The 27,701-nt window shown below is 35.8% G+C and overlaps 1 protein-coding gene across 6 annotated transcripts in view; it reads left to right on the forward strand.

The window, feature by feature from the left end:
* LOC145661112 (extracellular matrix organizing protein FRAS1-like) overlaps positions 1–27,701 on the forward strand; it is a 3,375,101-nt gene that overhangs the window by 2,721,412 nt on the left and 625,988 nt on the right. For all 6 annotated transcript variants that reach the window (XM_081726561.1, XM_081726566.1, XM_081726573.1 and 3 more), the window contains one exon: positions 19,582–19,707. In XM_081726561.1, coding sequence (XP_081582687.1) covers positions 19,582–19,707 — 126 coding nt within the window. The remainder of the gene's footprint in view (positions 1–19,581; positions 19,708–27,701) is intronic.

The following is a 27,701-nucleotide window of genomic DNA, read 5'->3' on the forward strand; positions in this document are numbered from 1 at the left end:
AAGAAAAATATGTAATTACTTCAAGAACTAGTACAGTAAGAATCAATACAACTGAAAAAAATATGTGAGCTTAAAAAGTACGGGAAATATAGAGGGCTAGACTATATTAGACCAATAACATAGAAAAAATAACTTTGGTCACGATTTTGTTAAATCTCAGAACAAAAATCACAAATAAAAGTTTCATCATATTCGTCCACATTGCTACAAACTTTGTGTGATCATTCTTTACAGTTAGGACACGGTCTAACCTTCTCAGCTTTACGCTGTACTACTCGGTTCTGTCCGTCTGATGATGTCCCGGTTTTATCCGATTACGCCATTATTCAGAACTACAGGCCTAGCATCTCTCAAAGAGCACAAAAGTCCTGATTCAAGACATGAAATATCAGCACGAAGGGTTATTATTATTATATGTTGTATACTTACATAAGTCAATCTTCCAGTGGTTAGGAACAGCAGCATATTATCGATGGGAGACAAATTAAAACTTTTCTACCCAAATTCTTCAACACATCGCCAACAACAAAGGAGCCACTTACTCAGCTTTCTCTTAAACTAAGAATGACATGGCGGCTGATTGCAACTAATTGCATACATTGGCCGACACATAGTGCCACTAATACAGCCCGAAAACTCATTTTACGGTTTTATCCACCTACCCGGTTTTATCCGACTTTCCCCTACTGATTTTTCGGGGTAAGTTGAATATTAAAATGCTTATAACTCAAAGTCAAATTTAGCACATTCGTGGTTTTCGCATTGGATAGACGATGTTCTAAAATTACTAAACCCTGATGACGCAACTGCTATTTATGTGTCACAAAGATGTTTCTCTACAAATGGTTTTGAGAACAAAATTAAGTACATACAAAACCACTTCTCGAGAATATCTGAAGCTATCAGACAGTTGGAATGCCGTAACAATGCTTTGCAGCATTCACTCTAATTGTTGGGCGAATTATCGCAGACTTCGTCCAGTGAAACTCACGATGTTGCGAAATAGCGTCAGATAAAACTTAGCGACGTATTAGGCAAAAGTCCTGGATACAAAACAATCTGTGACATTGCAAATATACTTAATGGTGAAAGCTTGGAATTGGAAGAGAACATTCCTGCATTTGGTGTTTTCTACGTGCAACAGTGACTTCTGCTAATATAAAAAGTAACTTTTCGATCTACGAAACGGTTCTCACTTATGAACGCAGAAGGTTTACAGAAGAAAACTTACGGGATACGTTCATAGTTCAAGTAACAGAGGTCATTAAAGTGATACATATTTTTATAAGATATTGAAATTTTATTTTCTTAGTATATACTTCAGTGCATATGTGAAAATTTTAATGCATATTTTGGTGCATATTTTTTTATATTTTCGTGCATATTTGCATGCATATTTCGTGGTTTGTTTGTGCATGTCCGGGCTCTAGTCATGACTTTTGTCCAAGTATGAGTTGCTTCTCAGACCTGGCGACCCGGAAGTAGTCAAAATATCAGCTCTGAAGCATTAGGCCTATTGCAACATTTCATAGTTGATTAATGATGTTAACTACTTGAGTTCGAGCATTCATTTGTTCGACTCTTAAAGTGACATTTCTCAATCAAAATGCTATATCCTAACAAACGCCTGTTCCATTTAGTTAGTAATAACAGTTTCGTTATGAAAACTAGTCTTGTCTTTGTAACAAACAAGTTCGTATTCATTGAAATTCGAAACTACTTTTTAAAGAAAATTGTTTACCATACGTAGAAGGAAAATCAAGAAATAAATATAAAAGAGCTAGTTGCACTGAAATTTGCTAACTGATATATTGAGATTGAAGTTTGATATTGAATTCTATAAAACGGATTACCATCTTCCCCTGCAGATGTATATGTTTTATCTTTCACTAAATTAATAGCTTATTATTTAGTGCAAAAACAGATGCAACGAGATTGTGTTTGTAGTTTTTAGGCCTTTGTGAGTGCGAGTCATTTCTTCCATCCTTCATAATGGGGTAGCATACTTAAAATCGTGGGGAGGCCCGTGGCTCAGTGGTAAAGCGTTCACTTCCAGTGCTTGGGGTTCCTCGTTTGATCCCAGCTCGCGCCGTGTGGACTTTGTGGTGGACAAACACCGTGCTCGTGAGTTTTCTCGGGATTCTCCCCTGTCCTCCCACTTTCTTCATTCCACCATTTCATTCATTTCTAATCACCATCATCTTCTTTAGCCTAACCGGAATAACCGTGGGACGTAAAACTTAAAGATTTCATTTTTTTAAAATCGTGGGATCTTAACATTTTGTTTTTTTCTGGAGAAACCGGCAGTAAATGATGCCATTGCAGGAGCGTAAAATTCCCTTAGTTGACCATGCAAAAAGTTCGAGGATCTTTTAACTCCGGTTGAAAAAACAGTTTGGTGTTCATTCAAAATTTTAGCATAAAGCTCCCAACCATCGTGAAATTGTGAGTGATTTCCTGCAATTATTTAAAGGAATGGGTTGTTAGATATTACTTAAAGTCCATTTCGTAGACTCCCACCTGAATTTCTTTCCTGAAAAACTCGGTGCCGTTAATGATGAAAGGGGGGAACGTTTTCACCAGGACATTTTTGCTATGAAGAAGAGGTACCAGGACGGTGGAATTTACAAATTCCAGCAGATTATTGTTGGATGCTCAAAAGTGATGTTTCACAAGCCAAACACAAAACAAAGTCGAAAACCAATACATTTTAGTTAAGGTAGGTGTTCGTTTGTTAACACTTAACGCTTCTTTGGTAAAGTATGTATGTGGCAAGCTTAGTTTAGTTTAGCAATAGAAACACCTATTTATATCCCTAGATAGAATAACGCGATTACATGAAATTAACATAATTTATTAAGTAGCTATAAAGCTATGTTTTAGTATAATTTCAGTTTCTGTATGACTAAATGAATAGAGACATAAGACAAAAATTCTTATAAAACACTTTTGGAAGGAATTTCCCACAACACCCTCTAGAATTTCCTTCATGTAAAAATGGCGACACGATGTATACAAGATTGTAAAGTGTGTTTCATTACGAATGCAATGAGGCATAAACCGTGCAGGGGTGTCATTTCAGACTTTGCTTGGGGGGGGGTGAGGAGCACCACAGACATAAGTATTTCACGTTTTGTACTAGTATATTAGATAATTGAATAATATACATTAGACAATCGACTAAAGTATATGTATTCCTCAAACTCTTGGGGGGCAATTGCCCCCTCCTGCCCTTCCTAAATGACGCCCCTGAAACCGTGCTTATATTGTAATTAACGTGGAAGTTACATGTGATTGTCTGCACGTAAATAACAAATTTTTGTAAATAACGTATTTTTCAATGTCACGTGTTTGTTACGGGAAATGCTGGGTGATGGAGAAAACTAATTACATATTAGAATTCAACGTGAAAAGTTATATTAGGATCAGGCATTTTCTTCCGTGTGCCAGAGAAAAAGATTTTTTGTCTACTAGTCTAATACAATAGCCTGTAATCAATAAATACGGTGAATTGATGTTTTAACTCTGTTAAGTGGATAGATACATGTATGAATACAGCTTATTGTAGCTCAAAGTAATCGCCTTAACTTCAAAAAACGTGTGTAGAGGTTTCACATGCTTTGACCGAAGTTAGCTATGGAATGCGATTCAGCTCAGCCTTCACATTGTTTTGAGTCCCAATAAGTGTTGTCCTTCTAAGTGTTTCTTAAAGCGAGGGTAAAAAATGTAATTGGCAAGGGCCAGATCTGGTGAATTAAGTCAGATCACTACCATCTTACATTCCAGGAGTTGCTGAACGGTTACGGTGAAACAGGAGCGCATTATCCGTACACCACAGAATGGAATTCATTTTCGAAATATTAGGGGCGCACACGTCTGATCGTCCTCAGGAGGTGATCCATGATGCTCACGTAAATTGATGCATTCAATGGAGGTATTCTCTGTGAACAATTCCTCCAGCATCGAAAAAGGTAATCGGTTTTGATGCGGGGTTTTTCAAATTTAACTTTCTTGGATTCGAGTGATGTCTGAGGGAATCCTACTTCGGATATCACGACTCACTGCATACAACAATCCGTTCAGGAAATTGGGTCACTATCCAACCTGTCGATAAAGTATCCGCAAGAGTCCATCCTGTCTAGTTTCTGATCAGGAGTCAAGATCTGAGACACTCAGCGCACAAACAGTTCACGCTTGCCCAAGTCTTCGGTTACAGTTATGGTTACGTAAGCAGTCTCACACAATATTCCTATCGCTTTTCAAACCATTAGTCGACGACTTTTGGTCAAGAATTGTCGCATTATTCTATGTTTTTGTCGATGTACGACGTCACGGGCCTATTTGGCATATGTCTTTTACACTGTCTCGACCGTTACGGAAGCGCTAGTACCACTACACACATTTCTATTGATAAAGTACTGTTTCCATAAATCTAGCAAAGCATGTCATGACATCTTGACATTTTCATGAATTCGGAAAAGACTTTCCCGTTTGTACGTTGCTTCCGAAAAATTCGTTCCATTACACCTCATTTCTCACATTGTGTAATCGCAAAGTCCATTTTTAATAACCACACGAATTTGTAAACAATGGCATAGATGCTTATGTCTTTATCTTTTATCTTTTCGGCCATCAAAGTAACTTCATTGAAATGTAGCATTTGCTTTTCAAAAATTCCAACGGAATTTTTACCATTATATTCGAACTTTACTTCAATCTACAAAAATAGGTGGTGTTTGATATGGAGTCTTCCTTTTACTGCTTAAATAATGCAGCTTGTGGGTTTGGGTAAGGCAAACAACCTCATCCTGTTAAGAAAAAAATAAAAACTTGTTCAGAAACATTCACAGAAGCCGCGGACAAGGACTAATAACTTGGCACGATCTCACCAGAAGAAAATGGACATGAGATTTAGAAGATGAAATATTAGAAGTCTTTATAACTTAGGGCAGGCGCGTTAAAATCCGTAACGAGTGAGTTAGAGAAATACAGGATGGACCTAGTAGGAGTTCAGAAAGTTAAGTGGGGACGAAATGGGATTGTGAATTCCCGAAATTTTACGTTCTTTTACGGGGAAGGAAATAAAAACCACTAATTAGTAACAGGATATTTCGTTCCCAAACGAATAATATCAGCAATTAAGCGGGTTGAATTTGTTACTGACAGGCTTTCATTTATTACTCTTAAGGGTCAGTGGTATGCTATTACTGTATAAATGCACATGCCCCAACAGAAGATAAGGATGACGATATAAAAGACAGTTTTCATGAAGAAGTGGAACGGATATTTGACCACCTCCTTCGATACTATATGAAAATTCTATTAGGAGATTTCAGTACGAAAGTAGGACAAGAGGATATTTTCAAACCGATTATAGGGAACTAAAGTCCGCATAAGGAAAGTAATGACAACGGTGTTAGACTTGTGAACTTTGCAACATCCGAAAACCTTATCGTGAAGAGTACAAAATTCCCACATCGTGACGTTCGTAAATACACTTGGACTTCACCAGACGGAAAAACAATCAAATTGATTACATTTTAGAAGACAGAAGAAGACAATCTGTCATAATTATTGCTCGGTTCCTTAGAGGGGCAGATTGTGATACTGAACACTACCTGGTAGCAGCGATAATAAGGGAGAAAATATCGTTGGATAAAGGAAATATTCAATTGCTGAAACCGGAGAAATTTAGTTTAGAGAAATTAGAAGAAAACCAGGTAAGAGAGGAATACCAAGTTGAAGTTTTGAATAGATTCTCGGCTTTAGAAGATTTGGAGTGCACTAGTGTTGAGGATACTTAGATTGAAAATAGAGATAGCATTAAAATTTCAGCAAAAGAAAAATTGGGACGCGCAGAATAAACCATGGTTGGACCAGGAATGCATTAAACTAGCAGAGAAGAGAAAACAGGCAAAATTACGTTGGTTTCAAAATTCGAATTAAATAACTACACGAAATTTCGTAGACATCAGGCGGAAAACTTCCAAATCTTTTAGAACAATGAAACGCGATTTTTTGAAAGCGAAAATTAAGGAAATTGAAGATAATCGTAAGAATAAAAAGATTCGAGACATGTATAAAGGAATCAACGAATTTAAGAAAGGCTATCAACCTCGTGCTTATATATTAAAGAAATCTGACGGTACAGTTCTCACTGACATGGATAGCATCTTAAATAGATGGAAATATTTCCTTGACGTTGCTTGACGCGCAGCCAAATACCAATGTGCGTGAAGAAAGGGAGATTCACACCGCAGAACCGTATATTCCAGAACCTAACCGAATAGAAGTAGAAATCGCTATAAAGAAAATAAAGAAACATTAATCTCCGGGTGTAGACAAAATTCCGGCTGAGTTAATTTTAGTTGGACGCGAAAAATTGTGGAACAAGATACATGAACTTATTCTCGTTATCTGGAACAAGGGAGAATTGCCACAAGAGTGGAAAGAATCAATCATTGTTCCAATTCATAAGAAAGGAGACAAAACTGACCGTATTCATAAGAAAGGAGGCAATAATTATCGAGACATTTCTCTTCTTTGAACATCCTATAAAATTCTTTCAAACATTATTATTAGCAAGACTGACCCCATACGCATATGAAATTATTGGAGATTATCATTGCGGATTTAGACGAAATCGATCAACTATCGACCAAATACTTACCATTCAGCAAATACTCGAAAAGAAGTGGGAAAGCAATTCCTCGGTACATCAACTATTTATTGATTTTAGAAAGGCTTACGACTCGGTTAGTTGAGAAACATTGTACATTCTTACAGAATTTGGAATACCGAAAAAGCTTATTAGATTATATCTAAGGCACGATTAAATGAATCCCAAAGTAAAGTCCAGGCAGGAAAATTTTTGTTCATGAGCTTTCACGTCGAGGATGACCTGAAACTAGGAGATGCATTGTCGCCATTATTATTCAACTTTGTCCTGGAATACCCTATATGGAAAATCAAAGATAGCAACCAGGGCCTAGAATTGAACGGTGTTCACTAGGTTATGGCGTATGGTGATGATGTAAATTTAATAGGGTATGATAGAAGAACAATAGACTGAAATGCAGAGGTCTTATTAAACCTTGCAGAGACATGGCTTTAGAAGTAAATGCAGAGAAAACTAAATACGTGGAAGTTCGTCGGGACTGTAATATGGCGAATTATGGATGCGTTAAATAATAAATAATACTTTTGATAAAGTGGATACTTTCAAATATCTGGGATCAATTCATATTCAAAATCATATTCACGATAAAATCGAATGTCGAATGTCGAATAGTACCACCAGTGACCCCCCCCACTTCGGAATACTAAGTGTGCCCCCCGGAACATTTTTTGTGAAAGAACGACTGAACGCAATTGTGTGTTTGAAGTGTAATTCCAGCAAGTAAACACATTGTACATAGTTTTCTTGATAATATTACTGAACTGATTTTACATTCACTTTACATTTTCTTTTCTATATTTTGTGTCCTGAAAAGCCAAACAACTCGCAAGGATTGTGAACAGAGATATCTGGGTAGAGCCAAACAGCCTTTTGTAGATTAAATTATACTCTTTGATTATATTAATAAATAATTATATATCAGTCATTTATACTTTCATTGTAAATTTTGTAGTATAGTGAAAAATTGTATTTCTATGGATTGTCCTTTAGTGAACTAAAATTGTATTTTTTTCATTTGTTCGGAATAATATAACGGATGCAGTAACTCACTGAGACGATGAGAGGCAAGCCTAGTTCAAGTGAGTGGAAGTTACTTTACACAATACAAAAATAAGTTGAATTGTAGGGCGCAAACATCCCAGTGCAAATATATAGCCGGCGCATTTTTTCCTCTTTTTGGGTTAGGGCGCAAACATTCCAGTGCAAATATATTGAGGGCGCATTTTTCCCTATTTTTGTGGTAGGGCGCAAAATTCTCGCATTCAAGGAAAATATAATTTCCGTGAAGTTGACAAGCCACTTATGTCAGACCCCAATTTCAACTTTAAACTCGCTAGTGCTACGTTAGTGTTTGATAGTGACGCAAATCGTTAGTACTCCACAGATAACGTGTGCTTTTTAAATAATGGATATAGGTCTTCTAACTGCATGCCAACACGCCCACTTCCAAGAATCATCTCAAAAATGAGGTTAACCGTTAGAGCAAGTAAGTGTTCATTTGTGCCATTAATATTAAAGTTAATGCCTCCATCGTAAGGCCCTTGGAGTAATAATATGACTTTAACAACTTTATACATCAGGCTCACCTTATTAAAATTAGCCAAACGAACATGATAACACCACGCTCTTCGCTAGAGTATCAATGCGTCACTATATTCTCGCGAACATAATGCGCAATGTGGATGTCCCCTGACGTGTCCAAGTTAGTTACTTTTTTTTTGCAACTATTGTTTATCTGTTATTTATTGCTAGTCTGCAGAGTAGTCCTTACATTAATATGCCATTGTCCTTGATAATCATTGCGTATTTACAAGCAGTTTGTTATTACTGTTAGAAGATATCAAAAAACAACAGATGAAATCTACTACTTAAAGGTTCATATTTTTCTTTTACAGTACATAAACGATTAATAATAATAATAATAATAATAATAATAATAATAATAATAATAATAATAATAATAATAATAATAATAATAATAATAATATTCCAGCATAAAAGTTATCAATTGCATCACACTGGCAACAAGCGACGCATATTTTAACTTCATAAAAATTCGTTTCTCACGATTTTCTGGAAACCTACGTATGATAACATCTTCATTCTGTCAAGTTGTTTATCTTAGTGTGAAATATGTCTTACCTCTGGACAATATCACAGTAAAACAAAAATTAAATGTTAGGAGTACATCGTAGTTTTGGACTACATCTAAATAACATTGGAAAGATTGATTAGTGTATACTTTAGGATGTTTCAGCTAAACTTGCATCATGCATTCTTAGGATTACAAAAAGGAAATTTCTTCGTTTGCATTTGAACAAAATTCTTAGGATTAAAAAAAGAAAAAATAATTTTTCCGAAATCCGGAATTTTCCGATATAAAAATTCCGGAACTGGCCATCCCTAATATATATATATATATACAGCGTTTTATTTCTAAAACTAAAGATACCGGTACGCTCTACCAAAGGTTCATAATGGTTAAAAAGTTGCATACCTTTCAGGGTAATATTATTATTATAACAATAATGTACAGTAGCATATCACTGCAGTCTTGTAACTGAAAATTCTTGCGTACATATAACGACAGGTACATAAGTGTCTGATTCTTACATCTTAATTTTATAATACAATGAACTTAATGATAATCAATATTTCTTAGTGATTTGTTTCTTGCTTTCTATAAACGGGCGAAAGTAAGCAGCTATTTGTTTGTTTTCAAAAGGCATCAAGAGTTCCACAGATGTTGAATTTCAATAACAAAACAACTACAATACATTGTTTACATAATGTCTTTCAGAATTCTAATCATGCTACCAAAATGTTCTACAAACTTCCACCAAATTAATGGATAAACTCTAGGAGACGTTTTCACTTTATCCTCTTCCTAATAATTTAATAAAAACAATTAATTGGATACATTAAAATTGCAACTGAACAAAGGCTTCTCTGCAGAGGAAATACAAAAGTGAAGTCTCAACAGAATTTTTGTACTGGTTCTCAGTTTGATCGAACTTCAGCGACAGATAAATTTGTTGGGATTATATCGTTGTGGGAGGTCAGTCTCTTCAGAAAAAAAAATCTAGCCAATTCAGAGCCTTTATGGTTTATACTACCATGCGAGAAAGGAAGGAGCGAGTACGTGCCAGCGAGCGTGAGTTTGAAATAGTAATAATATTAATAGTTTATTGAAATGAGAAAGTAAATTCCTGATTGGTGATACCTTCCAAGGTTATGAAAGGTATTTGAACCACTGAAGAATGGAAAGTTAATTACTATAGGCGTCATAGGTTAGTGAAAAATGTGTGGGCCTAGAACTATTTTGCTTAAAGGTTTGTTTAAAACTGCATCTACATTGTTGTTTTTCTGCTTCTTATCCATGCGTGAGGTACATAATAGTGGCACGCACTTTTTTTCGCTTCATGGGAAAATCGATGGTTGCACACAAAAGGTGGGGAACGAGGGGCCTTTTGTGAATTGAATTAGAACAGGAACTGAACGCAATTTATTAACCGAAAAATTTTTAAATGTGATGTTACCAAAGAAATGTTGCCAATCCTATTTTTTATTTTGTTTTGTACATACTAATAATATAATAAACTAGATTAATCGAAAGCAACTATCCAGGACTAAACAAAAATTAGACAACAATGGCTTTGTGGCATCATCTAACCAAAACTATATAGAAAATTTTCATCAATTGAACACTGCTTTCTAGTTTCAGGCCACACCCTGCTGCCTACCAACAGAGAGTTTGGAAAAATTGTAAAATTCAAGAGGGCACATTGTGGAGCAGTGTAAACACCAGATACATGGAGAAATGTAATACTGCGTACCAACAAACGCAAACCTTTGGTTGTCGTCAGTATGGAGGAGGAAGATTTCTTCAGTGGGACAGAATGTCTTTTTGTCAGAAATACACAAGCGTAATACAGATGACCAATGATCTAAAATTTTCAAAAATTGACAGTTTCAAATTTGTGCTGAAAGCCCTGGTGTAATGGAAGTGAAGTTTTCTACGGAAGGAAATAAGTCTCAGTGAACATTTCCAAACGTGACCGCCCAACAAATACCCAGCTTAGAAGAAAATACAACGAAACTTTGCCAATTGAAGGTAAAATGTTCAAGGATTTTCAAGATCGCCTATGTTTTATTCCGCCAGTGCATCACCCGCTTTTTCAACGCTTTAACCATGTGTGACAAAAATGTAGCAACTAATGAACGTAATGAAGACGAGGATAGCCCTCTCTAAGTGTGGAGTAAAATTTGCATTAAATGAGAAGAAAAGCTAAATACAATAGAAATACTGACTAGTATTACTGTTACCAAGTACACTCATACATGTAAAGCTCATGCTGTATAAACATTGTTGATATCCCAGTGTGTTAAATATTATTAATATTTATGTTCCTAGTTCGGTTTCCACTGCAAAAAGTTTGAAACATTTATCCATATACCCATAAAAGGGAACTTCATTAGTTTAACATTTATTTTATTCTTTTCATTGTTCACGTAGTGTTCCTTTACCAAGAACTTTGTTACTTCAAATTGCTCAATATACGTTCGTTTTTATCATATTTTGTCAACCATTTTAATCTTTATACACGTAAAGTGGGATAAATATGTGAGAAGAAAAGTGCAGATTGCCATATTAGGTTCACTTTCTCGAACATAGTTCTAAGTTCAGGCCATTTGTGTTAACGTCTCTATCAGTAATATGTTTTGACGGCAAAGTACTACAGTGGTAATAATTTATTATTCTAAATTTTTTAAACGTGTTTCTCGAAATTATTATTATGTAGCATAGTGTTATTTTACACAGAGCCTATTTTTTTTATAAAGAAAGCCGAGCAGCAATATAGTGCTATGCCACAGTCTTCGAAACTAATTTTACTGTTTTTTACATTTATTCAGTAATTAATACTTAAATTGATTCAAATTAGAGTTCTGTTAGTAGAAGAAATGTTGTGCTTTCTTTATAATACAATTTACTGAGCTAAAAGAGAAACTATGATTTATGGATTTTTTTGAAAACTTAATTTTCATTTATCTCAAAATCATCCAAATGTGGCATAGAACTATATCGCGCCAAGCACTTCATATATATATATATATATATATATATATATATATACAGTGGAGAATTTACAATTTTGTTTCGGGGGGGACTTTGCTAGCTTTCGGGGGGGCTTTGCTAACTTCAAGGGGGGCTTTGCCTGAAAATGTGAACATTCTGCAAGATATTTCTTATACTTTACTATAGTAAGTAAGATTTCGGGGGTCTTAAGCCCAGAAGACCCCCTGAATACGTATATATATGTTTGTGTGTGTGTGTGTGTGTATGTAAACAAAAAAATTCTGTCAATTTGTGGAGGTCCGTGCTGTGTTCCATTGGCCTTCATACCGTGACTTGAATGCAAATGGAGATAAGGCGAAGGTCAGTTGTTGATGTGAGAATAGCCTATTTAACATTCTACTGGTTACGACCGTTCAGTTACAGCGTAAACTTGCGTAAGGATAAAGTAAAAATGAGACCTCCACAGAATATCATAAGAGCATGTATGCTGTACGAGTACAAACTGGGGTCAAACGCCGCTGCAGCAGGGCGGGAGATATGCCAGGCCTTTGATGATGTTGTCACTACGCGTTCAGTCCAGCGGTGGTTTAATAGGTTTAAGGACGGTGACGAAATACTCGAAAACACACCACGTACCGAAAGGCCAACATATGTTCAAAATGAAGCTCTTCAGGCAGCAATTGAGGCGAACAGTTTCCAGACATGTGAGGAACTGGAACTACAATTCAGTGTGAGTAGAGAAACCATTTGGCAGCACCTCCATCAACTTGGGAAGCATTACAAGTTGGGTCGATGGGTCCCACATGATTTAAGTCTGGGCCAGAAGGCAACCTGACCAGACACGTGTGTTCCTTTGCCGTCTGAGGAATTAGCTATTTCTGGACAGGATGTTGACATGTGATGAAAGGTGGGTCCTGTCCGAAGCTCCACGGCGCCGTCATCATTGGTTAGCATTCCATGAACCGGTTCCAAAACAGCCGAAACCAGCACTGCACCAGAAGAAGATTCTCCTGTGTGTTTGGTGGACTGCTAGCGGCTTCGTGCATCGGGAACTGCTACCAGCTGGTCAAAGCACCAATGCAACTGGGTGCTGTCAGCAGTTGAGCCGTGTTCAAGAAAAACTCAAAACACTGGAACCAGCACTCCTGAAACGCAAAGGGGCTCTCTTGTTACAGGAAAACGCTAAGCCCCACGTGTTTAGGATGACCCGGGACACCACTCTGCGCCTTGGATGGGAAACATTATTTCACCCGCCATCAGTGATGAAAATTTTCCGGAAAATTTTGAAACGGAAAATTTTCCGATTCATAAAAACATACTCCACGTATTCCTATATCGTTGTTCAGACGTGATGTGAGGTGGAAAATTTTCTTCTATATTTTTCCTGAAAATTTTCCGTTCTTAACTTATCAGTGATCAAGTAACAGTTTCTCAGTATTCATAAAATTGATTGAAATCATGTATAAAAATGTTAAAAATTGAAAGATCGTTTAAAAAATCTAAAAATTTTCATGGCTCACACAATTTTCAGTACTATATAGGAACCAGTGAAACCATAAATCGAAATATTTTGTCTCTTGTATGGAAAAATTGAAGAACTTTTTGAGCTGGAAAATTTTCATAATTTTGAAACAAAAAGTAAAACAACCTTTTGTGAATCGGAAAGTTTTATTGCTCTGTAGAAACAAGTGAAAGGAATTTTCATAGATCGGAAAATTTTCATCACGATGTAGAAACAAGTGAAAAAAACTTTTCAGAAGCCGGACAATTTTGGATATTATGTATAGTGATGCTAGAAGGAAAATTTTTCACTATATTTAACTGCGCATTCAGCTACAAAATTGAATTTCTGTAGAGGAAAGTTAGTCAGCAACAAATTATAATTTTCCAATTAGTTTTTGGGAACCGGAAAATTTTGTAATATTTCAAGTTGGGAAGTAAACTTTACACAGTGTTTCTCTCTCTCTCTTCATCTGCGAGCTCCTTCGTTGCTAAGCGGTTAGAATACGCGCCTTTCGCATGCAAGACCTGGCTTCGATTCCCAGCGGGAGCTCATGTAGTTCGGATTTCACGTTAATCAGTTGATCCCGTCTTATATAGTCTCGCTGCTGAAAAGGACGTTAAAATCAAAATCAACTCAACTCCTCTCTCTCTCTCTGTGTGTGTGTGTGTGTGTGTGTGTGTGTGCGTGTGTGTGTGTGTGTGTAAAGTGCAGAGAACATGAGTTTGTAGAGTACAAATATCCAATTCTATTATTTAACCCTCGAGAAGTCGCGCTGAAAAAGTAACGCGAATAGTCGCGCGCGGTCAAAAGGACCGCAAGAACATAATGTGTTGCAAATATAGTTTTAAACATTTTTCTTGTATCAGAAACGTAATTTTGTATATTTTCTGATTAAGAAAGATTAAAATATTATTATAATAAGTTTTACAGTAGCAACTATTAGTGGAACCTACTACTAGACATGTATTTTCTTTTTTATTTCGTATTTGGAATAAAATGTTTTTTTTTTCGTTACATATTTCTTTAGACAGATAACTACGCACTGGTTTTATTGAAAATTCTAATTCTGATGATGATCTTTTGTTTTTGTCAACTCTTTGGTTCATCTAAAATTAGAAATGCAATAGTAAATTAGTAAAATAAATACTATATAAACATAACATTAAACAAAGCTTCACAGCGCATTTTACATTCGATTAGAGCTCACACGCAGCTAAGCTGTTAGCATACGCCCCTTTGGCTTGGAACTTTGGCTTGGAGTCCGATTCCCGGTGGGAGCTCACGTGGTTCGGATCCCAAGTTAAGCGGTAGGTCTACGTCTTACATAGCCTTGATGCTGAAAGGGGTGCTAAATTGAAATCAAATCAAATTTACATTGAATTATTTTGAAACTTCACCTATACAACACTACATTCAATTATTCTAGATTATATTCAAATTTACACTGTTTTACAGTTCGTCGTCGCTTATTTCGGCCTCTGCTGCTCTGACTACTTTCGGGGAATCGCTAGCCATTTCTGGGTTTAAGATCTTCAGACTGGCTCGCAGACTCCTCACTTCCACTTTCGTGTTCACTCACTTCTACATTATCTTTTTGTTATGATCTTTCTCAGACAAAGCTTCCACGAGATCATCATGGCTGATTTATCCGAATAGTCCATTCCTAACATTTCTCACCTTCTTTTAAGCTGTTCATTTCTAATTTCCTCTTTTTCCACACTTGGTATCAGTTTGTTAACTTTGTCGACCTCTCTTCCATCCATTAAAATAATATTTATGTTTATAAAGCTTAAAACATCTCAAAAGCAAAGGTCACGTGCAGAGCGAAACACTGAGAAAAAACATTACACGGTTAGTCGCGCGCGGTGGAAAGCACCGCAAAGTCACTAAACAATCACTAGTAGTTAAACTAAACAACGGATAAGGGAGTGATTGAGCAGGAATGTTCGGGAAGGTGAGGAGTAAGATTAGGTAGACGGTGGAGTCTGTTGGAGAAACAGAGTGGGCACACGACAAAAAATAATTTCCCTGCGGTGCTTTTGACCGCGGCGCGACTACTCGAGGGTTAAAATTTCAATTTATTAAAAGTCATAAATGTTTTCCGATTCATAAATACATACTCCACTTATTCCTACATCGTTCTTTAGCCGTAGAATTTATTGGTAATAAATATTGTCTTAAAAAGTTTCATGAAGTGAAAATCTGACGATTCTTTATTTCAAGAATGTTTCACTATGTAAATTTTCACTTCCCAACTTTAAACATTAGAAAATTTTCTGGTTCTCGAAATCTAATTGGAAAATTATAATTTGTTGCTGTCTAATTTTTCTCTACAGGAATTGTATATCTCAACGTGCAGTTAAATGTAGTGAAAAATTTTCCATCTAACATCACTATACATAATATCCAAAATTGTCCGGATTATGAAAAGTGTTTTCACTTGTTTCTACATCGTGATGAAAATTTTCCGATTCATGAAAATTCCTTGCATTTTGTTTCTCGCCTGTATTCGAAAAGCAAAATATCGAAGTTAGAATATTTTTTGTCTCGACTCGCCTCGATTTCTGTTCATGCAGCTTTCTTTCTTCTACGTGCCTCTTTGTCGATCCCTCGTTTAAACTACTTCTTACGATGTTTTCCTTCTTGGAATGAGACTCCATTACTGGAGAAATACGATCATATCCTTAAAATGGGTCTGGAGTCAATTTTAAACTGCTCCTTAAGCGACGAATCTTGGATTCAAGCATCCTTACCTGTGAGATTAGGGGGTCTTGGTATTCGACGATCCGTGGATATGGCGATTCCTTCCTTTTTAGCGTCCTACCACGGATCTTTTCGTTTAGTCGAGGCTCTTCTTCCGCAAGGTTACCACCTAGACCCAGATGGCACAGTTCAAGAAGGCTCTACCAAATGGAAAAATTTAACAGATACAGATCTTCCAGAGATTAACAAAATAGGTTCTCAGGAATCTTGGTACACACCAATTGCAGCGCATTTTCATGAACTTCTCTTACAGTCAGTTATTGTTCCAGAAGATAAAGCCAGGATTCGTGCTGCCTCATCCCTACATGCTGGGGCATGGTTGAATGCATTACCCTCCCCACCATTAGGTCTTCATATGACTAATGAAGCATTTCGAATCTCTGTCGCCTTAAGATTAGGTGCAGATATTTGTGAGCCACATCGCTGTCCAGCTTGCGGGGATCAAGTTAACCAACGTGGCCTGCATGGCCTGTCATGCATGAAGAGCATGGGTAGACACGCTAGACACTCCTCTGTGAATGATATCATTTTACGAGCCCTTACCACAGCTGGAATTCCTTCAATACGTGAACCTTCAGGATGTTGTCGTTCAGATGGTAAACGACCTGATGGCATGACATTAGTTCCTTGGTTGAAAGGCAGATCACTAGTTTGGGACTTTACGTGTTCAGATACATTTGCCCATTCAAGTCTCTCTTTAGCTGTTATGAATGCTGGGGCTGTTGCTAGTCGTAGAGAAGTAGAAAAGCAAAGGAAATATAACAGCCTCCTTGATAAATTTATTTTTGCTCTGATTGCCATCGAGACTAGTGATGCTTGGGGATCTGCAAGCCTTGATTTTATTAGAGAAGTAGGCAGACGCATTTCTATCGTTACTGGAGTTATTCGTTCAACGTCTTTCTTAATACAACGTATATCTATTGCTATCCAACGTGGCAACGTGTCGTCGGTTCTTGGCACCTTACCACATGGAAAAGAACTAGATGAGATATTTCTTCTCTAACGCAGAGGACAATACTGAACATTTGTACAGCTGGACGACGTGCTATGCAAGTAGGGTGTGGTGTCATTGGATGGCGTGGAAAGGCAGGCAGTGGCACTAGATGTGATGCCGTTGATAGGTGGTTTTCTACCCCATCCTTTGGTTCGACTATCGAAATATGTTTCCAGTTGACTTAGTTATTTTTTCTTAATTGTTTCATAAATTTATTTAATAAATGTGCCATTTTTATTGTTTGTCGTTTGCGCAACATGTAGGCTACATTTCCTGATAATTTTGTTTTCATATACAGTTTGTTATAATTTCATTTGTATTTCTTTATGTCATATAGGTCCATAAGTTTTTCATGTATTCTGGTTTGAAATTTACTCAGTTTGATTGTTATTTCTTTCATATATTGTTAATAATTTATATTATGATATTACGTACAGTAAAAACTTTCCGGTTCACAAAAAGTTGTTTTACTTTTTCCTTCAAAATTATGAAAATTTCCCTACTCATAAAATGTTCTTCAATTTTTTCATATAAGACAGAAAATATTTCGATTCATGAAAAATTGTTTAACTTGTTTCTACGTACTACTGAAAATTGTCTCAGCCATGACAATTTTCAGATTCTTTAAACGATCTTTCACTTTTTTACATTTCTGTACATGAATTCGACCAATTTTATGATTGCTGAGGAATTGTTGCTTGATTACTGATATTTTTTTTTAGAACGGAAAATTTTCCTGAAAAATATAGCGGAAAATTTTCCGCGGAAAATTTTCCACCTCACCTCACTACCCGCCATACTCCCCGCACATTGCTCCGTCCGATTATCACATGTTCCATTTCTTGGATAATCACCTTAGAGGACGCCAGTACAAATCCCTAGTAGAAGTGCAAAATGCACTCTATACCTTCTTCGCTTCACGGTCCACCGAGTTCTACCGCGATGGAAACCATGGCCTTCCAAAACGTTGGAAGAAAGTCGTCGATGTTGATGATTATTATTTTTGATCTTCCAGGTACATCTTAGCTGACATATCGATGTTCGAATGTGGTGGGTGTAAAAGTTACAGAACTTTCTTGGTTACCTTTATATATTTATAACTACCTTTACTACCTTTATATTTTTATTACTACTTTTAACTCGGTTATCTTTATATATATATAACTAGAATGATTTCATAATAATTTCAGTTTTCAAGTTAACACACTGTGGTTGGTACACAGAAGGAGATTTTTAGAGAATATGCATAGTATCCAATCAGTCAAGGTGTAAGATCAACACTGGATTGTAGTACAGGAACATCTAGTTTTTACGACTAAACTAGCTATTTTAAATTACTTCCCGGGACGAACATCACGTCAATGCGGTAAAATGGTCATTCTGTTCATTTAATGGGATTATGATAGGCAAGGCTGGATAGATTCACGTTCAACTGTTGATGGATCACTTCGCTATAGTTTGGTGATGTTGCTTCCTGCTGGAAAGACTATTGGGATGTGTCGTGCTTCACTAGTTTATCATTATCCGGCTTATCTTATATAGTCAATTATGCATTTGCTGACCTATCTCGGAAGGTTGCGATTTGTAGATGTGCAATATCATTACACTAGGCTCGGATTGCCCCCAAATACCATGCTGTCCTCTGTGTTTACTTGTGAGAAAAATGCTAACACCATCTTGAATGTTTCATTTTGAGTCGCTGTTTTAAGATGGACACTGAACTACCTATTTGAAGAAATTTAGATATGCAAGACACAATAACGCCGCGCATGTGTTGAACCGAGTATCTAAAACATGGAAGCTGTGTTTTGTAGGCATTAGGTAGGGTGTTACAATTCTCCTCTATGGTGTCAGGATCATCATCCATTTCCAGCTACAAACAGATTTGGTGCAGGCCTTTCATACTAAATTGCATTTAAATTAGGGAAGTGATTGTAGTACAATCATAAGAACATCTCGTGCTTTTTGGTATTTCACACGTGATGTTGACCTCATACGACAGTCATGAATTTCAAGAGATCAGCTATAACCCAAAATACACCAAAATATAGACTATTAATACCAGTGGCGTATTTACGATTTTGTTTCGGGAGGGGCTTTGCTAAATTTCGGGGAGGGGGCTTTTGCCTGGAAATGTGAACATTCTGCAAGATATTTCATTTACTTTACTATACTAAGTAAGATTTCGAGGGGCTTAAGCCCGGAAGCCACCCCCCTAAATACGCCACTGATTAATACAAATAAAATGAGTTATACCTGATCTGCAGTAACCTAACCCGTTTATGAGAAAATGGAATTTCGAGAATTGAATCGCATGTTGTTTTGTTATTTCCACATATAATCAATGACCTTTCCCTAAATCTTTCTAGTGAAAAACGAGTATTTTTCTGAAATCAACAACTCTATCATCATCACTGAACAGCGAATTATCGTATTAATTGTAAATGTCTTAGCACGTAATTGTATTTTGAAACATCAAATTAACTTTCTGAGTTAATTTAACATTTCATCTGTTTACTGGTATAATCTTTCATCTGCATTATTTCTCTTCTTATTCTTTTCAGGTTTTCCTAGCAATGCAACGATTACAATATATGATAAAGAAGATCAACCTGAAATATCATTTAGATCATCCAAATATTATGTTCTTGAAACTGAAGGCTACATTTCTGCAGATGTAGTACGGGCAGGTACATAATGTATTGTATTATCTTTTAACATTATAGGGTACTCATTTATTTAGGTAATAGCAAATATCTTATGAAATTTCACCAAGGTCTTAATAACACGGAAATTCAAATGTTGGAAGCAAACTTCTCTAAACCCCATTATCACAATTAATTCTTATTTTACTCTGCCAAATTAACGTTTTAAACTATATCTCACTTCTAAATTCAAGAAAATTATTTGAATAATGTTTCCCATTAATACAGTCCGGGGGAGAAGCTGATGAACAATGATATATATATATATATATATATATATATATATATATATATATATATATATATATATATATATAAGGTTTTTCAGCTGATCTTGTATGGTTTAGGGGTCTGATTTCGAATCCGATGAGTGCCACTCTGTAAACCTTGCGGAAACTTCGCAAACAGGGGGTAAAGAGGGGTGGTGTTCTCTTACTTCCCTTGTCTTAAATTACTGGATTATCTCAGCGTAGTTTCATTTTTCTCATATCCTATTGACAGTAGAATGCTAATTCATGCATATGTTATATATATCCATACTTGTAACCGATTAACGGAATTTGATAATTTTCTCACAAATGTCAGGGTTTCCGACTATCAATAAAATTTACAACAATAATTTTCATACAGAATATTTTATTTTACAAAATTTTCATGCAGAAAATGTTAAGAACAAGAGAAATATCATATTTATTCCAAATATACAGTCCTTAAACTCTCATATGAGCTATGAATAAAAGCCAGACAATCAATAGAAGTGAGATGGGAAGTACAATTTTTGACTTCTAAATATGGTCAGTACGAAAATAACGCATTCGGAACAATTCAAATATAGTATATATTTCCTGTAAACTATTTCCAGTTTGTCTCTCAATCATTTGTGAATAGCCTTAAAAGTGTTCCTTGTGTAGAAATTATAGTTTCTCTCTCTTGAACGTCATAGTTGCCAACTATGACGGAATTACGTTTTTTCGTATTTTATGTCGAATTCTTAGTGATAAAATGTAGAAGTTAACGAGGTCTACGCAAAGTATACGTAATATTTTTATTTGCTCTTCAAGTCACTTCGAATACGCCATAATCATAGGAAAACTGATTATTCGGAAAGCTACAATTGAGACAGCGATATAAGAAATATTTCTTTCGTAAAATGGAGTAATATTTTTCTTACTGTCTAATTTTAATTTTTTTTTTTTTCGCAGAACACCAAGCGAAAACAAAATCAACTATGTTTTTCCAACAGTACCTGCATACTTACATCTTATTGAAAACATTAACGTGTGTTGTCTCGGGAAAAGAAAAATACAGTTCAAAATTGTATCAGAATCAATGCACAGGAAAAGCAGTGGACTCCTCTTGATCACTCTATTCTGAATGTTCTGATCCATTCATACACTCACTTTGGCAGGTACAGAACTATATGCACTTCGATGACCTTTCAAGTCAACCACAACCACGATAGTATCCCGTTGTGCATGAGTAGCTAATTGAGTTCACTAGTACATCAGGTGCTATTGGTGTATTTGCGGGCAACATGCGAAGTACGTATTCTTCTGCAGCATATAACTAAAATTTCCATCCGAAATCTCTTGGATCTAGATCAGGAGGATTAGTTTGTTCAGCTCATTTCTATATGACTGTCTGAAGATAAGCGCGCTTATAATGTTCCTGCAGTGCACCAACAGTTGTAGGAAGCTTAGAAAGAGATGACAGACTTGTGATTGTCTTGCTAGCCAACTCTTTCTTCCATAGTTCAGCTAGTAATCCTTTGGTAACGATTTCTGTAGGGCTGTATAACTGAGTGACAAATGTACTCGTATCACACTGCTCTGCTGTTAGACTTTCTTCAACTGTGGAATCGCGAACTGCTTCAAGTGTGCCTCGAAATTTCGACAGAATGTTCAGGATTCAGCCTTTAGCAATCCCAGCAAGAGATCAAATAGTATCGCAACCAGTTAGAGCATGAGCTGCCAGAATATTCACCATATATGGACTGTGCACTGTTACAACTTCATTTATGTCAATTACTTCTGTGGGTCCTGCGCATTTTTAATTACGATCGGTGTAGTTAGCTTTTGATCATATACATGATAGGCAAGCAGCGCTAGTTCATCCATATCGTCATACTTCACACCAATAGATTGGGGAGGAACATGTTTAGCCTCTCTAAGAACTACGTATATCATATTTACGTCATCTTATTCGTGTGTTGTTGGTTCAACCCATAATCATGATGCCACTTCAATGGGGGATAGTTGCGGTCTAGTGATAACAATCTATGAGAATTGTCTATGATAATTTTCATGAGCGATTCTGTGATTAATGAAATAAGTTGCATTTTCATATTCACTGACGTCAATATAAACGCTCTTTTGAGTAAAAGAGTTAATAATGTAAATTTATGTTTTGAATTTCCTTGTTGTCGCTTCCTTCGCGTTGCTGTTTTGATGCTATTCTCATAGTATCTGTCGAATACTATATGCAGAATATGGGCTTATTTGAGCTCACTTTCACCATTCCTGTGAAATGTCTCTCTCTCTATATATATATACTTCTACAGTAGCCGGATGTGCTGGCCATGATACGTGCCAGGGCATTGCACAACCGTCAAGAGTGATAGTTTGATGGTGCTTGTTAGCGATCTTGCAGATTTCATTACGGTAAGTTTGTGTTGAAGCACATTTTTGGGAGTTCCTCACATTTTGCCTTTCTCATTATGAAAAAAATCCGTTCTCCGGACAGCAGTATATTGTGCAAATATACGAAACCCTGTTGCTTACTACAGAAATCAGTATGGATCATACGTTATCCATATGCTACATACACACTGCCCTTAGATGTTACATCATGCCATTGCAGGATGTCTGACATCTAACAGTTTTCCGTATATAACATGCATATACTTACGTTACATGCTTCAGCTATATATCTTATATACGTCCATTTATATGTGAGATCCTGACCGCCTATAGTGTTTCATACGGAAAGTACGTATATATGGAACACTTATACAGAAAGTATTATAAAACATGCGTTTTCAGTTATATGTCTGCTGTACGTTAAGTCCAAAAACTACAGGAATTACGCATGTAACCTATCTTTTTAAGTACGCCATCTACATTTTTTTCTCAGTGTAGTTGGAACTGAAGCTTATTTATTGTAAAGCACATCATCCAGGTTAATATCATGAGATGATACGAGCAGGCACAATGAACGAACATAAATAACACTGTTGTCAATTATAATTATCAGTTGAGCCTGACTTCACTGATTTCGTTAACGTCTAACATTGCTTCTATTCTCTTGGAAATACTTTGGAATCTTCTCGCTATCTGCATAGTCATCTTTGATACATGGACCTGTCTCCTCCTTGTGATGGAAAAGTAAGTCCTCATTTTCCAATTTCTTCATATCGTCTAAGTCTTTCTGAATTTGATCAAACACATTTAGGAAAGAACTCATACGGCTAACGTTTTCGCCTGCAGGGTAAATTCAATTACAACAGCATGTCCATGACCATATCTCATGTATGTAGTTTCAATAAACTGAATAGTTCATGTTCCATTCCAGACACTCTTTTTGTGCCTTACTATGTGTTCACCAGCCATAAATTTTGAACCAGTCTGATTCTTCTCAGATATAAATTAGTTTACGACCTTGCATAAACAATACATAAGTTTTCATGTTCGTAATTTAAAAGCTTTACGTTTGCTTTAATATGTAAAAATTTATTATTGCACTGTTCCTGCATAAGAAGAAAAAATAATACTGTATTACGACGATGAAGCAAACTTTCTTAAAAAAAAAAAAAAATGCTCTCAATTCTTATCTCCGTCGCTCGTTTGAAATTATATGAAGAGTAAGTAAAAATATTGCATATACTTTGCGTAGATCTAGTTTACTCCTACATTTTTATCACTAAAAATTCGACATAAATTACAAAAAAACGTAATTCCGTCATAGTTGGCAACTATGACGTTCAAGAGAGAGAAACTATAATTTCTACTAATCATATCATATCTATACTATCTGTACTAATCATATTTAGAAGTCAAAAATTGTACTTCCCATCTCCCTTCTAGTGATTGTCTGGCTTTTATTCATAGCTCGTATGAGAGTTTAAGGACTGTATATTTGGAATACATATGATATTTCTCTTGTTCTTAACATTTTCTGCATGAAAATTTTGTAAAATAAAATATTCTGTATAAAAATATTGTTGTAAATTTTATTGATAGTTGGAAACCCTGACATTTGTGAGAAAATTTTCGAATTAGGTTAAACGGTTACTAGTATGGTTATGTATAACATATGCATGAATTAGCATTCTACTGTCAATAGGATATGAGAAAAATGAAATTATGCTGAGATAATCCTGTAACTTAAGACATGGAAAGTAAGAGACCGCCGCTCTCTTTACCCCCCGTTTGCGAAGTTTCCCCAAGGTTTACAGAGTGGCACTCATCGGATTCGAAATCAGCACTCCAAAATCATAAAAGATCAGCTGAAAAACTTTATATATATATATATATATATATATATATATATATATATATATATATATATATATATATATATATATATATATATATATATCATGGTACGGCTAAAATTTGCATCTTCTCCCCCTGGACTAATATTCCAAAAACAAAGTTGATAATATTTTCTCATTTTGCAAGTAAAATAACAAATAACTTGAAGAGATATAAATAAATAATGAGTCACATAGCATGGTTTTCCAATTTATTGAAGATTTATATCGAAATGTATTGATTTATGACGCTTCTTTGGATTTGGAGTGCTACACAAATATAGTTTTTACTTCTCTCAAGTATGTCTTCGCCTGCTACTGGCTGTTTTCGGTACTTTTTGCGTTTTCTGCTTTTGCTGCGCAAGCGTTACCGCATGATAGAAAGTCCAAAGACAAACATAACCTTTTGTGTTACATTCATAATTACATGCAGAGCCGGATTTAGGTTTGGTGGGGTCCTAAGCTGTTATAGGCAATGGGGCCCTTTATGTGTCTAGATGAATACAGGCACCCTACACACAGACATGAAGAAACTAGTGATAATTTAGGAAGCACATTAGCATTTATTAGAACTTACATAAAAGAAGCCTACACAACAGGAAGCACTGTTGCTACGTATATGTAAATTTTATTTTATTTATTGATTTTCTTATACTTTGGAAATGTACACTGCCGGTCAAAAGTTTTTGGACAGATCAAAAAACAGGGAAATATTAAGTTAGGTTTGTAATATGGTGCAATTTTGGACAAGATACTTGGTATTTCAGGAACACAGTGATAGTTTTAACATCAGAATAACATAATAACATTATCCAACAAAGACAGTTTTCAAATTCTTTAAATGTTCTTCTCGTCAAAGAAACCGCCCTTTGCCGCTTTCACTCGTTTCACCAATCGGGGCATGTGGCTTACAAGTTTTTGAAGATTTTCACCTGAATTATTATTCCAGGCATTCTGCAGAATATCAAACACATCAGCAGCAGATGTTGGACAGTCTTTTCGTACACTTTTGCCATGCTCTTACCAGAGAAGTTGAACGGGGACAGGTTCTGGAGACTGGGGAGGCCATTCCATGATACAAATATCTCCTTTGGCTTATACATTCTTAAAATAATTAGAACAAAATTTGGACGTGTCCTTCGGGTCAGGATCTTGCAGAAAAGGGATTCTGCGGCCAATCGAATCAAATATTGAGAGAATAATAAGGCAGCTTAAAACGGAATAATAACCACTTTTGTCCAGATTTCCTTGTATTTTGTGAATCTAACCAACTCCAGAACTTGCAAAACACCTCGAAAGTATCACAGAAAATCCTCCATTTTTAATAATCGGGGTTACACAGTTAGGACGCATCTTTTCTGTAACAGATCTTCGAACATAAACTGGATTTCATTGTCCAAAAACTTGAAATTTTGACTCATCAGTCCATAATACGCGTTTCTACTGCTTTGCTGTTATTTTTTTGTTCTTCAGGGTCCATTGCAGCCTCTGTTACTTGTTTCCACTGAACCTGCGATGGTTTCTGCACATCAACTCTTACCCAGAGTGTAGCTACACTCAAATGTCGATTCACAGTAATAACTGAAATGTTTGTAGGGTTACTACGATTAAATTCTGATTGGAGTTCCGCTGCAGTAAGTTTTAAATTTCTTTTGCCAAACAATACTATAATACGATTTTGCGTACGTGACGTAATACGAAACCTTCCAGTTTTATTTTTGTCCACGTCCTTTCGTCTTTGCTGAAAACGCTTGATGGAATCACCAAAAGTAGATTGAGTCTATTTCAGTTTGAAAGGTATTTGACTAATAGAAAAGCTCATATTATGACGCATAATGATACCAACGTGTACGTCTTCACTTAATATCACTCTGTGCGTGATTTCTAATAATAACGGCAAGAAACCTTCAGAAGAGACAAAAACATCCACACAAACACTGCTCAAAACGTCACTGTACTGTATCTTATAATATTGTTCACTAATAATGAAAACTCGATAAGGTCTGTATACTAAGGAATTATATTCTAGGGGTAACTATAAAAAGAAATTAACTTCTAACGTTTAACCGTACTTCGATCATTCAAAGTTATTTGATGATCCTGATCACGTTATTTTTAATTAAAATAATCGCCAACTTTACAATAATTCAATAGTCTTTCTTTTTTACTACATGTAAACATGTTACATAAACGAAAAGCGTCTATTATTCTCCTGAGACATTATAGAAACTTATACAAACAAAATATTTCGAATTGGTTGTTTTCCCTATTGAATATATATTGATTAGCTCATAAAAATGTAAGTTGAAGCGCCTGTCCGGAAACTTTTGACCGGCAGTGTATATCCAGTTTTTTGTTTAGATTTTGGGGCCCCCAAAAGAGTGGCGCCCTAAGCTATAGTTTGTTTAGGTTATAGGTTAATCCGGCACTGCATATATTAGCAGCTCCGGAGAATGTACAATCACATTTTCTAACTTTGGATTAAACTGCAAAAGAAGGTTCGAAATTCTCATATAATTCAATGCAGTGACACCAAACAAGCTTCCCCTGTCATTTGCAGGTATCGTCATCCGCAATAAAAAGTTCGCATATAATGTAACTTTCACATTTTCATTAACAAAATCAGTTTTCTTAATATATTATCGCTTCTTTGTGCTTTCTTTAGCAAAGCAGTGTAGAAATGAATAATTATTTATGATTTTTTTTTAAAAAAATAAAGCACAATAAGAAAATTATAAACAAAAAACTTTGATTGTTATGAAACTTTAGTCTGTCAGATAATTACGTAAAGAATATTCCGAAGGAAAATGTTTCCACACAGTGCACAGGTATTAGGAACACACACACAATTACGTAAAATTGAAACAACAGAAAATTATTTTTGAGATGAACATACAATTTACACTTCACGCAAAGTTCCAATATGCAAAATCAATCAATATCTTCAGTTGGCTATTTAAAACTCCAAGGGTTAATCTGCGTTTGGAGCGATTTTATTTGCTATATCAAACGCATTCGCGTGAGTCATCTGTGGTCAAGAGTGTTTAATAATGCTATTGGAATTCTAGAAACGGAGGGCCGCGGTTCGAGCCTGAGTACAATAAATTTCTTTTCTCTATATAGGAATGGCTTGTGCTTTAAAATATGAAGTTGTATTTTAAAGTGCTTGACAAAATAAAATCAGATTACTGTCATGTTTCAAAGCTGAGTCGTATTTATTCTCCACTTCCATCAAATTATACGAAGACGGTAAAATAAGGAATGTTAACATACTTACAATGAGAACAGATTTCAATTCCTGGCGGGAGTTAGCGTACGCGCCTTTGGCGTGAGAGACCCGGGCTCGATTACTGGTGGAAGCTCATGTGGTTCGGATTCCATGTTAATTAGTGGGTTAATGTCTCATATGGCCTCGCTGCTGACCGGGACATTCAACTCAAAATCATCA

This window comes from Thermobia domestica, chromosome 1 (assembly GCF_964235325.1).
Source record: "Thermobia domestica chromosome 1, izTheDome1.hap1.1, whole genome shotgun sequence".
Lineage (NCBI taxonomy): Eukaryota > Metazoa > Arthropoda > Insecta > Zygentoma > Lepismatidae > Thermobia > Thermobia domestica.